At 39.4% G+C, this 13712-nt stretch overlaps 1 protein-coding gene across 1 annotated transcript in view; it reads right to left on the minus strand.

The window, feature by feature from the left end:
- SYNE2 (spectrin repeat containing nuclear envelope protein 2) overlaps positions 1-13712 on the minus strand; it is a 3814665-nt gene that overhangs the window by 440477 nt on the left and 3360476 nt on the right. Inside the window, exon 119 of the mRNA XM_044073561.1 lies at positions 8704-8870. Within this exon, the coding sequence (XP_043929496.1) occupies positions 8704-8870 (167 nt within the window). The remainder of the gene's footprint in view (positions 1-8703; positions 8871-13712) is intronic.

Here is a 13712-nt window from a genome sequence, read left to right on the forward strand (position 1 = left end):
TGTTTACTACGCTAACAACCACAACAGCCTTTTTAAGACTAGCCATGCATCCCAAATCTCTGACAAGTTCTGATACCCTTGATAAGTGTAAGTTTGGGCCTGGGAGACTAACCATTTACAGGTTACCCGTGTCCATTAGAGGCACAGAGGCCAAACCAGGGATGAATTTCCAGTTTCCCATCCAGTCGTCTAAGTTGCACTTGAATTGGGTTGGGGAGGAACTCTGCTTCACATGGATGGGGAGTCTGTTCCCTAGATGGTGTAGTCTCTGGGATACATACCCATCTCTCAAACAGGTCCTATTTATATCACAGGCCAAACAGGTCCTATTTATATCACAGGCAAGGTTTAAGTCTTTAGAATGGGTAATTTTGGAGCGGTTTGTTTTGTGGATATGCAGGAGGTCCCATCAGAGTGGGGTCTGACAATGCCCTGTATGCCAGGCATAGATGTCCCCTCAAAAGCCTGTTGGAGACAGAATACAGGGATAGGGTCTTGAGGTGGTCTGCATACATTTTACTTATGCCCTGTATTCTTTTCATGAGGAACCTCTGTGGACATTCCAATTGTTGGATATGTCTTGTTAGGTACATACCAAAGGAGGCATTGTACTCAAAGATAGGTCTAATGAATGCCAAATACAGTGGAACAATGACTTCCTTGGACTTAGATGCCATAACTTTGTTTATAAGTTGTGCAGCATAGAATGATTTCCTCGCCACTGTAGACACATGATGGTCAAATGCTAGATTACTAAATGTGTGTGTCCCTAAGTCCCTGACTACAGGGTCAACTATAAGGGGTGTGTTGTCAATATGACAGTTACCAGGGATGGATGACTTCACAAAGGACTGCATTTCTTGGCATTTAGTTTTAGTCCATGGCTCTGACACCAGTTGCTTGTCTGCATCAACCCCTTCTGGAGAACATTTGTGTCAGTGTGAAACTCAATGACAGCTCGTAATTTGCAACCATCTGCAAATTTAGTCAGGCAGAGACCAGTGACATCGGCCTTGACTTCGGAGAAGTAAATGCCAAAAGGAGCAGTTCAAGGACTTATCACTGTGGGACTCCACTTGTGACTGGCCTCTTTGTAAAGATGGACTCCCCAGTTCCAACTTCCTCAGTCCTGTAAGCCAACTGGCTATCCACTGGGTGACATACTGGTTTGTACCTAACCTCTTGGGTTTGACAACAATGCCCAAGTGGGGTACTGTGTCAAATGCCTTGGCCAGGTCAAGGTAGGCAGTGTGAATGATTTTGCCCTCATCCATTACTTTGGTGACCTTCTCAAAGAAGTCCACCAAGTTGAGTCCAGTGTCTGGAGATTTACTATATCTGTTGATCATCTCCATGATAATTCTTTCCATGGCTTTACATATAAGATTAGTGAGACTTATGGGTCTGTAGTTTCCAGGGTCTGTAGATGGCCACCTTTGTGCAGAGGGATGACTGTTGCCTTTCTCCAATCATGAGGCAAGAAGCCTGTTTGGAGGCTAATTTCAGAGGCCCTGATAGGTCATGTTTCATGCTATTTAGAAGGCATCCTGGGATATTGTTTGGGCCCACAAATGCAGTGCTCTTGGTCTTAGACAGAGCATTAAGGACCTGTTCCCCAGTGATAGTAGGGAGAGTTATATTTGATGATATCTCCTGAGGGAAGGTTGAGGGGGGGGAGAGGGGTAAAGTTGGAGCTGAATTTGTCAGCCAGGAGGTTTGCTATATCTTCTGGATCAGTATAGGTGGCTTAATTTACAATGAGCTCTGCACACAATTGTATAATGTCTTTGAGGTTGCGGACATAGCTAAAGAATGCCTTGTGACTGTCCTTGGCCTGGGACGCCAAACTTACCTCAAATTTGGCTTTGGTAGACTTTGTCCTCTGAGTTGTTTGTTTAGTTTGATGAGAGTGCTTTTATCCTGCTGGGTGCTGCACGTCCTAATTTTTGCCATGATTTTCTCCCTCCTGTTATACAGCCTATTGATTTTGTGATTCCACCAGGGTGGCTTGTTTTTTGAGTTAGTTCTGTACTTCTTCTTGGTGGGTACAGCTGCCTCTATGCAGCTATTAACATGCTTGTACAGGGTTTCTGTGAACAGTTCTGCATAGGCACTGTGTTCTCGGGGTTTATGGGGGCTTGAAATTTTGCCAGATTCTCACTTAATAGCTGGAGGTTAGCCTTAGAATAGTTCCTGAATATTCCAGGTTTAGCAGGGGGTCCAGGTTTAAAATTTTTCCTTCAAAGGAGACCATTTTGTGGTCTAGACCTTACCAAGGAAGGCATTACAGTAGGGGGTGTCCAGCAATCTCCCATATTAGTGAGGACCAGATCCAGTATGGCTGCACCCCTGGTTGGTGTACTGATATCTGGTCCAGGGAGATTGTGTTTACAAAATCCAGGAATTTCTGTGCATGTATGTTTGGTGCCATACAAAATTCCCAGTTAATAGTGGGGGTAATTAAACTCACCCATGAATATGGTTAGTGCTTCTAATAAGTTTAAATACATGGTATGGGTTTCCTATTTAAATGGTCTTGCTCAAGACCAGTCTTATTTTCATGCTCAAACTCAGTACCTGCACTAACTCTGCATCAAGCTAGGCAACCCTCCATATCCTTCCCATGAAGCTCGCTACAGCAATCTTCCTTCTCATTAAACCCAGTATCTACCACATATATTTACAACATCCTCAACAAGCATAAAGCAGCTACTCCAGCAGCAGATAATCTTTCTACCAAGTATCTAGAATTAGCAGCTAAACCTCTTCTTGCCAAGCACCCAAAACTAGGTGCTAAACCTCTCCCTTTATCCAATGTCTACACTAATCAGTCACTCAATATGAGAATCCACTGCCTGCATATTTCCATACTATGGAAGAAAACTTACAACCTTCCTCTCCATAAAAAGGATTCAACTTATGCCTCAGAACTAAAGAATTCCATATCCACTAATTTAAGACTTGCATCTTCCACCAACTGCTTTAAAAAGAAGCTCAAAGGATTTCTGCTGAACTTCAGGTTCTGCTCCTGCAACACTCCTGCAAGGCTAAGGACCTCTCACATCACATTTTTAACACCCTCTCATTTCAGACCTATCCACTCTTTTCTCTACTTCAGATTCCACCACTTCTGTTCCTCCCTGGCTTATCTGGACCACAGCAACCTTCCTCACGTCCTTTAATATCTGTGCTATCCTTTCTTCTCCTGCTTTTTTTCATCTTATTCTCTCCAAACTACATTCTGCTCTCTTCGTTGCTTTCACCTGTCCAATAACTCCACCCACTTTTCTACCTCTCTCTCTACTTCCTATAACATATTGTTTCTCTACCTCTCTCTCTACTTCCTATAACATATCGTTTCTCTACCTCTCTCTCTACTTCCTATAACATATCGTTTCTCTACCTCTCTCTCTACTTCCTATAACATATAGTTTCTCTACCTCTCTCTCTACTTCCTATAACATATCATTTCTCTACCTCTCTCTCTACTTCCTATAACATATAGTTTCTCTATCTCTCTCTCTACTTCCTATAACATATCGTTTCTCTACCTCTCTCTCTACTTCCTATAACATATTGTTTCTCTACCTCTCTCTCTACTTCCTATAACATATCGTTTTTCTACCTCTCTCTCTACTTCCTATAACATATCGTTTCTCTACCTCTCTCTCTACTTCCTATAACATATCGTTTCTCTACCTCTCTCTCTACTTCCTATAACATATCGTTTCTCTACCTCTTTCTCTACTTCCTATAACATATTGTTTCTCTACCTCTCGCTCTACTTCCTATAACATATCATTTCTCTACCTCTCTCTCGACTTCCTATAACATATTGTTTCTCTTGTCCCTCCTCACTCTTAACCTTTTCTTAATCTTAAAGTTATTTTAACCTCCCTTTTCACTGCATTTACTTTCTGCCTCACAGATTTGTAATCATTTTCTTTCCCTTTTCTTTATTCCATCAAACCTCCACTTTCATATCCCTTCTTCTCCATTCTTAATTCATACATTACACCAATTGCATTTACTACTCACATAATGTTTTTATTACTTCTGCTCATCAAAATTGTCAGTTTATGCTACTTAATCATCTTATTTTTCTCTTTCAGTCTTTTATGTATTTCCATAGTTCAATCTATGGTACTGTATAATCTTATGATATTGTATACATTTTCTTTTCTTGGAGCTTTTTTCCATGGGCCACTGCTGAAAGGGGTCTTGCAAGGCTCATTTGGCCATTGCAGTTATCAAACATACATACAGAGTATTTTAGTTCTGCAGATAAGGAAGATTAAAAGGAGGTAAAGTAAGTTTTTCCCAGGATGCAGTTGGAAATCCCATTGGGAGAAGCCTGCACTTTAGTGGGCTTAAATGTAAAACTTGTATAAGAAGAGCTTTTACAATCAGATGTGCTGTAACCTGTGGAAAGGTTTGCAAACAAAGAAATATTACAGATGCTTGGACTTTTAAGTTATTTATTTGATTGCAACTACGATTCACATATTAAATAGTGCTGTGATCTTGAAATGGGACAGAGTATGGGATCCAGGCCATGTAACAGACCAATGAGTGAATATTTTTACTTATTAGTGTAATATTTTCCTGCATTATGTCTCTCTGCCCATCTTAGGCTGTGTAACACAGGAGAAAAAATGGAGTTATGTCAAGAAACAACATTTACACTCTGTGCTAACAGAATTCTGAGACTGGGATGGAAAATACAGCCCTTCTTTTCTAGAACTACATAAGGAACTATGCAGAGGTAATGGCCATGTGGACGAGTGATCACTCATTACTTGGGGAAATCACAACTGTCTTGGTCAAGAAAAAGTTACCAGTATCAAACTGCTTCAGCCTTGCTTTACCTTAAGGAAGAATACAGTGGGGGGAGAGACATACAGCAGGAAGAGTCTACCTCAAGGGAAAAAAAATTTTGTGAGCAATGCGAGAACAAAGGGTTTTGACTTGACTGGGATGATGGAGAGAAAACAAAACAACTTCTGCAAGACATCACATTTGTTTCAAGAACACACAGAACCAGTTTCAACTCGCAAAATAATGTTGCTCTCCAGGTTAATGCATTAAATTTGGATTTATTTTACCTGCTGCCTGCTGTTTGCTGCCTACTTTACCTTTGGGTATTTTGAACTCTGACTGCTGTGCTTCTACACTTGTACTTTTTTTCTCTGCACTCCGTTTTGTTTCCTGGCTACTAGTGTGTTTTGCCTGCTGATGGAAATTTTCCATTTTACATTTATACTTTAGAAAGTTGCTGAAGTAGGCTCTTGAGGCATAATGGAAAGAGACCATTATCAAAAAATGGATCACAGAAGGGGGACTGAAGTGTCACTTCAATGGATGTGTTTCTCATATCTGCCCACCCATTCTTTATGAAATGAGGAACAGATTTTTGAGATGGCAATGGATCCTCTTCATTTAAAGCCGATGAGACAACGCGGAGGATGCAAGTTGACGTGTACTACAGAGCTCTCACAGACTGCCTTTCAGCATCTCTCCTTTTGCTGGACAACTGCCCACTACAGAGCTCTCAGAGACTGCCTTTCAGCGTCTCTCCTTTTGCTGGACAACTGCCCACTACAGAGCTCTCACAGACTGCCTTTCAGCGTCTCTCCTTTTGCTGGACAACTGCCCACTTCAGAGCTCTCAGACTGCCTTTCAGCGTCTTTTGCTGGACAACTGCCCACTACAGCTGTTCATCTCCCTGGAGTATGTTCCTGTACAATTTGCAGAATATCCGGTTTTACTGGGTTTCCCCACCACCTCTGTGAGTGTGAACATTATCCCTTCTAACAATAAATCATACCTGAAACAAGAGAGCACGTGAACTGTTCCATAAAACTAACGTAGGTGCTTCAATTGAAAAATGTTCCTCTATACTTAACTGTAAGTTTGCATATTACCAGGGTTGACAGCTGCTAGACCCACCCTCCATTTCTAAAAGCAAAAGTCTTTTAAAAAAAAATACTAAATACCATAAAATAAACCCTTCTTAACTATATTCAGTTAACCCAATATATCCGGAGCGAGTTCAAAAAGGGCTATTTAAGAGGAAAAAACAACAATCATAGCAGCTCTATTATTTAACAAATCAGTCTATAGTGCTGTATGAAGAAATTATTACAGATTTAGAACTGGGTCTGCCCACTCCTCCCACACTACATTAAGGGTCTTCCTGCTCCTCCCACATTACATCAAGGAAATGACTGTGGTATGAATACACCTTTGCCGTCATTTTTTTATTTATTTATTTTAATGTATTTACCTAAAATTTGTTTACTGGGAAAGTCTGACTTAGAACAAATCCAATTTTCAGAGGAGGCCTGGGAAGAAATGCTCCAGATGCATATCTTTGTAACATGGGAGGAAACAGGAGCACCCAGAGGAAACCCACACAGTTGCAGGGAGGACATGCAGACTACACAGAGAAGGCACCCCAGCTGAGAATCGAACCAGAAAACCTCCTGCTGTAAGGCGGCAATACATGCGCTGCATTGTCCAGTATGTAGGAATGTTGTGCATATGATGAAGAGTGTGAGATAAGATAGCTTAAGCCAAGGATTTTAAGATGGGTAATTTGAACAGACCCAGACACAAGTGATCAAATGTTCCAGTCTCTGTAGCAGGCCCTTACAGTAAGACCCACATGATATAAATATTATCAGTGTATGCAGCTGGGAACCCTTTTCCGGACATAATGCCTTGCAACTTGAAAAAGTTAATGTGTTACATATTATGTACTATAGCTTTACAAGACAAAGAAAAGGCAAGACTAAAACCATAAAATACTCAACAGCATCCCGTACCCTTCTCTCAGTTCAGCTGTGGTCTGCTATTTTTCTTAAATTGCCATACAAGAAACAATTTGTAAGTATCTGGGCATCTGACTCGCTAATCAGCTTAGCTTCTTAATTAAAAAGAACACTGTTGCTACAAAAGGTTAAAAAATATTTATTTTAAACACATTCTTGTCAAAGACCTGAATTTAACTACTTCCTGATTTATGAAGGTTTCCCTGAAGATTAAAATGCAACAACATAACAATGTATGTATCTGTACATTTATTATTTAATTCTGTTGACAAACCCTTCACTGGCAGTAATACAATAATGACATACCCTTCACTGGCAGTAATACAATAACGTCAGTTACTAAGTTCTGAAAGCCGGTGCTCAACAAGAGAAATGAAAATCCACAATTTATTTTTGGAGAGGTCCACACAAACAAAGTGATCTCAGGCAGATGACCTGCATTAAATATGATCTACAACTGTGTCACATGTTTCCAGTCTGCTGACCACCAGCAGGGAAGGGGGGGGGGGTTATAGGTCAGCTTAGAATTATACGCTGGGCTAAATAGCCTGGAATCAATTCATACACAGCAACAAAGTGGTACAAAGAGCAGTACAGAAAGTATGCGCTGTTTGTGTAGTAAAGGGAAGGGGTCTACAGTAATGAAGACCAGGCACATGAAGCTTAATAAGGAAATATAAACAATAGTAAAGGGGGGTCTGTATGATCCGCAGTGGTGGTGCCGCGGTAGCGTTGTCGCCTCACAGTAAGACGCTGTCCGGTTCGATACTCAGCTAGAGCGTCTCTGAGTAGAGACATGTGTGAATATGCGTACCTTCGTTGAAGGTTGTGCGTCAGAGCTGGCAACTCAGTACATAAAAATCTACTGCCAATCATTAGCGGACCAGAGTTCCGCTGTGGTGACCCCTAACCGGGAAAAGCCGAAAGACACACACAGTAAAGGGGGGGTCTGCAGTGAAAAAGACTAGGTACAAGAAGCTTAATAAGGAAATAAAAACAAATGATGGTGAATGTGTTTATGGTAGAGAGAGAAAAATAAATAAAATAACCATACCCTACAATTGACATAGCTGAAAATGCCCAGCTTTGACAAAGTATACAAATTTAGGAAATGAAATCTTTATCAGTACTTTATGTATGTGTGTTTCCAGTTGTTAAGTAGAGTGTTTTATCTTGAAACTTTTTTTCTACTACTAAGTTAAAATCTACATAGCCAGGCTCTCTACATGTCTATACTCAGGTAGATGAAGAAAACACTTGCCATACAAAACTGAAAAGCAATCCATCTATCATTTCAAAAAGGTAATTAATTTTTAATTAATAAAAAGGCAAGGCATGGACAATAGAACAAACTATATAAATAGTCATACAGATTATGTTGTCCCTGCATTACTCCTTGAGCCAGTAAGGCTGGAAGAATGTAATCCTTTTTCGTATCAGTGAGGCAATCTAAAACTTATTTGTAACCCTGGCTGCTACAGTTTAAACCCCAAACAGAATGTATATCTAAAGAGCCTTTTTTTCAATTATCTCAGATCAAAACAATGTTTTTAACAAAGACAGCAAAAATGTGAATCCGTAACTTATGAAATAACAACAGATGACCAAAAATTAATACTGTTGTTTAACTAAATAACATACCCATGTTTTTTGGTTTTATGGTCATGAGTACATTTCAGATTCTTCTTTCTCCATGCAACATTTAATTACATCTACTATTTGCAAACTGGCAGGCAACAAATGCATGTTGTGCCAAAAGGCAACCATTTATTATGCATGCATTGCCAAAGGACAACCATTTATTATATATGGAGTGTTAAAAGCCAACCATTTCTTAAGCATGTAGTGCTAAAAGACAACCATTTCTTACCGTGATCCAATAAGGTCGAGAAGATGCTGCCAGCGATCATTAATGCTGACAAGTTTGCCATCTATTTCTCCAACTCTTGGCGTACTGCTAACTTTAAGGAGTTGTTCACCAAGTTGTTTTAAATGAAGTTTATTTTCACTAAACAGGTTTATTTCTTCCATGTAGTCCTAAAACACAGATTGTTATGCTTTTAACTAAAACAAACACTATTTAAGAAGGCTTTTATCTCTAGACAAAAAAAAAAAAAAAAAAAAAAAACAACACAAGTCAACACAAGGGCAAAAGTCAGTGAAAACACTTCAACGCACACATCTGCAACTTGCTTAACCTTAATGCATTCAATTTTAATTGATTAGTTGGGCTAGACCAATTTCAAACTCAGACTGGGTATACCAATATAAATAGCACACACAAAAAAACATAATAAAAAAGCATAATAAGCTGAACATGCAATAGGTCAAATTGTACAAGGAGAAAACATACATAAAAAGGTAATGAGATAATGCAATCAAAGTCATTACATGAAATAAATGCACTGTGCTATAACACAGTGGCTCATTGAGCAGACATATCTCTCAGAGCCAACACTTATTTTTGAGAATATATCAGAATTTTAATTAAAAAGCAAAATAATGACAGAAGAGTTACAGATACAATGTTAATTGGACTTTCTATATTTACAGGAATGAGACCAGATACTGTAGAACTTGTTGCGTTGTTATTTACAATTCAGATAAGCCCATATTGATAGGTTTGCAACCTCCAAATGAGCTTCCTCTTGACATCTGGTTTGCAACCTCCAAATGAGCTTCCTCTTGACATCTTGCTCACTATTAAAGTACCGGGATCTTTTATCTTTGTTTTCATTATATACAATAGTCACGTATTAAACAAAGTGAAATGCAATTATCATTGAAATGTACAACCCTAGGTCTTCAGTGAATCATTGGTAGTGACTGCTGTAATACAGTTCAAAATTACTCTGTTATGCCAGCCCAGTGGCAAAGAGGGAGAAAGTCTTGGCTATGGCACAGGTTATCCAAAATCTGATTTGCAGCTTGCGTACCTGATAGAGCTGGGAGGGAGGCGAATGTGCCCACCCTGGCAGGGGGTGCAGGTCATGAGCAACAGTTTTCCTTCAGAGTAAGGAGTGCTTTTGGCACACAGACACTGACTGGCGACAGCTTTCAGCAAGCAAGAGCATGACATAATTCACTTGCAGAGTGAAAAAAGTGTTGTAGCTCCCTTGGTAATGCAGAAGGTACACCACCCCATCCAGGCGACGGATAGGACAAATTAAAAATGCCCTTACTGTCAGGACACCGGTAAAAGTACAAACAACTCTCATGACTGCCTGAATGATGATCCCCCAAACAGCTCCAACAAATGAGCTTGAATCTGTTTGTAGGGGCTTGATGGTCAGTAGGTATGGAGGCAAAAAACAAACAGCTTTGACATCTACAGTGGACAACAAATCTTTCACTTACTCATCACATGGCAGCCTAGCAATGGGTAGACTGTACAATGCCACCTTTCAGCTTTGTCTGTATTAGTGGTACATTCAAACCACAGGATCAAATGGGTTTGGCATTTGATTCTGATGTTAGAAAACGTTGATGGCAACTCAGTGCAAAAACACAAAGAAAACTCTTCAACTTGTCTAAACATTGAGATTACAGTCATCACATTCATGCAAATGCATTCATGCGTCCAGACACATACACACAAATATCAATGTCCCAAAACATAAAAAACACACAAATGAAAATAATGGGCAAGGGGGAGGCAAAATTTAAAGAATCGGCTCCAACACTGCACTTACTTTGGGCTACTTGAACTAACTGCTGTTCAGAATACACAGACAAACACCTGCCTTTGCACAGCAGCACTATCTTACACCTTTCACACACCCCCCCCACACCAAAAACACCAGACATGCATTGTAATAAACCCTTTCAAATACACATTACCTGTTTCTTCACATACCACAGCCCATTTGGGGTCTGAATGTAGAGATGAAGAAACCAGTAAGAAAAGGACAGTAGTACCGCGGGAACTGAATTCATCCTAAATTCTTGGTCAGATTCTGTGAAAACAGTGTCTACCATGTAAAAGGTACTCATCGAGATTAAATGGATTTTACTATATTTTTATATATATTATATATCCCTATCATATGATCGAAGTTTCAAAACTTCGAAATTCATATGGTGGAGACCATATGATTGAGGTTTTGAAATACTGAACATAAAAGAAACAAAAATAAAACTGGGGGGGGGGCAAGTCCTCCTGCACCCCCCACACCTGCTGCAATATAATAACCCCAAGATCTACTTCAGTACTGCAATCTCCATTCAAAACGTTCAATCATACTGCCTTGACCATATGAATTTTGAAGTTTTGAAACTCTGACCCACATATGATATAACAACAACCACAAGTCCGGGTGCCCAAACCAAACTGAGTGCACAAAACGATAGAAACATCATCCACAATGAAATCCAGCACTCAAAGTACAGCCGATTCAGTAAATCTCCTTTTAACAGGAAAAAACATACAAAAACAAAAGGGAGGACTTGTTGAAGGTTGGACCTAGGGATAAAGTTGTGGAAACTGGGTCTTTAAATGTTAGGTTCACTACTACTTATGGTAGAAATACTTTTAAAAACAGGGAAATATTGGACAAACATTGGCAAATATTAAAAACAGGTGAATTTTTTGATCAATATCTGGGTGATCAATGTCAATTTGCATATTGGAGAGGGAAAAATATTCTTTATTGGTTTAAAAAATGGGACAGTTAATAGTAAAATGACAGTAGGTAGCACAATGTGTGGTAACGGTGCTCACTGTAAAACTGATTTCATGTGACACGTCCTTTGCATCAGTTAATACTCCAAAGGTGTTTACAATTAAACATTTTATTACTTGTAATATGGAATGGGTTATTTATATGTCTGTCTGCCAGTGCAGGGCTTTTTATGTAGGTCAAAATTTTAGGGTGTTTAGAAATAGAACTGCAGTACATATGAGTGATCCAAGTGCATTACATAAACATAAACTGACACATGCTTCATCTCATTTTATTTTTGTAAGATTAGATAGTGTAAGGGTAATGGACTTGCTAACTCGAGACCAGTTATTAGACTGTAAAGAAAAATTATGGATAACAAGTCTTGGGGCAATATATAACCCTGGTTTAAATGAGCACTGGTAAAAGTGATAAAAAAAACTTTTTGAATTAATAATATATTTATAAATATACTTATTGGTATTTATGGATTTTTGATAATTTAATGTCTAATTGAGTATAGTTTTAGGGAAGTATTAATAGCGAGGACTGTTGCTTTAAGCCTAAGGATATTTAAACCCAACAAAAGTGTGGCTCTCTAGTGCAGTGATGAAGCTATTTGCGAAAGCGGTTTCTTGAAGCTGTTCTATTTGGATTATCTGGATGTTTTTTTCCTATTAAAAGGAGAATTTACTGAGTCCACTGTACTTTGAGTGATGGATTCCTTTAGTGGATGACATACATATATATATCTAGAGATAGGGAGAGTGTATCTTACTTGTATAGCATACATCATGGAGACGGGTAGGTTAAAAAATATAAAAAAAAGACAGCTGGATGCATAGATACCAGGATAAAAAAAGTGTCCAGTCCTGGTGTATGCAGTTGTGCCAGGACTGAAGTAATGGCAGTGTGGAATCCGCAAGTCATGGAAACTTAAAAACTGATGGGCCAAAAAAAAGCTACAAAGGAGTAAGGAAGAAATGTATGTATTGTTACTTTTATGCAAGAAGCCCAGAATCTGCACATAGAACATATTCAGAAAGATTAAGAGAGAAACTAGAGGAAAGAAAATACTGTCAAAAGCTTCAAATACAAATTTGCATTCATTAATACAACATATCCATAAAAAGTTACACAGACAAAAAACGACCATCTGGAAAAAGAAGCAACAGACAAAGTATGAAAATATAAAGAAGAAAACCCAGAAATATTTGAAAGTCAAAAAGAATCATGAATATTGGAAAGAAAAAAGATCTGATCTTCTTCTTCTTCTTTCGGCTTTTCCCAGTTAGGGGTCGCCACAGCGGATCACCTGTCTGCTCATGACTGGCAGTGGAGTTTTACAGTGTCGAGTTGCCAGTCCAGCGCCCAACCTTCCATAGAAGGCACACACATGCATGCACGCCTAGGGCCAATTTGGAGTGTCCAATCCACCAAAAAAGACCTGATATGGTGCAATATTTATGCAAAGGAGAAAGCCAAATTTTCCACACCGTAGTGTGATCTTGGAGTTGGAATATATAGTTTGCAGGGGGTGTGGGGGCTGCAGGGGGGCTTGCCCCCTTGCAAAAACATAAAAATGGTATTTTTTTTGATGTTCAAGTTTTAGGAAACAATCTTATGGTCTCTTCATAGACCCAATGCTGGCATATAAGCCAATCAAAAATCGCAAATTGGAGCCACTTCTACTCATTGAGGAACAGTTCCACATTTAGAAGTGGCTCCGCTTTGTGACTTTTGATTGGCTCATATGCCATAAGCCAATCAAAAATCCCAAAGGGGAGCCTCTTCTTTCAGTGTGAAACAGCGGGCTGTTCCGCATCGAACAGAAGAGGAGAAGAGCTGTCTGAATAAGGATGTCAAAACTACAATCAGATGGGTTGTAGCTAACTGACACAGAGTATCAAGGGAAGTGTGCGACAGAAGAATGCCAAAGATGCTAAAAAGTAAGGTGTACAAATCAGATGTGCGACCAGTACTACCGTACAGTACAGAAAGCTGGGCAGTAAAGGCAGACTAGCTGAGGAAACTACAGGTGATGAAGTGCCTGAGATGAGTAGCAGAATACACACTGTCACACAGACCAAGAAATTAGGACATCAGAGCAGAAGCCAAAAGTAGCTCCAATTGCAGAGAAGGTCAAAGAGAACAGATTACAGTGGTTCGGGCACATAAGCAGTAAATCAGAAGATTATTTGGAAGAGACTAGAAAAGG

Source organism: Protopterus annectens, chromosome 6.part0 (genome assembly GCF_019279795.1).
Source record: "Protopterus annectens isolate FY-2018-M chromosome 6.part0, PAN1.0, whole genome shotgun sequence".
Taxonomy (NCBI): domain Eukaryota; kingdom Metazoa; phylum Chordata; order Ceratodontiformes; family Protopteridae; genus Protopterus; species Protopterus annectens.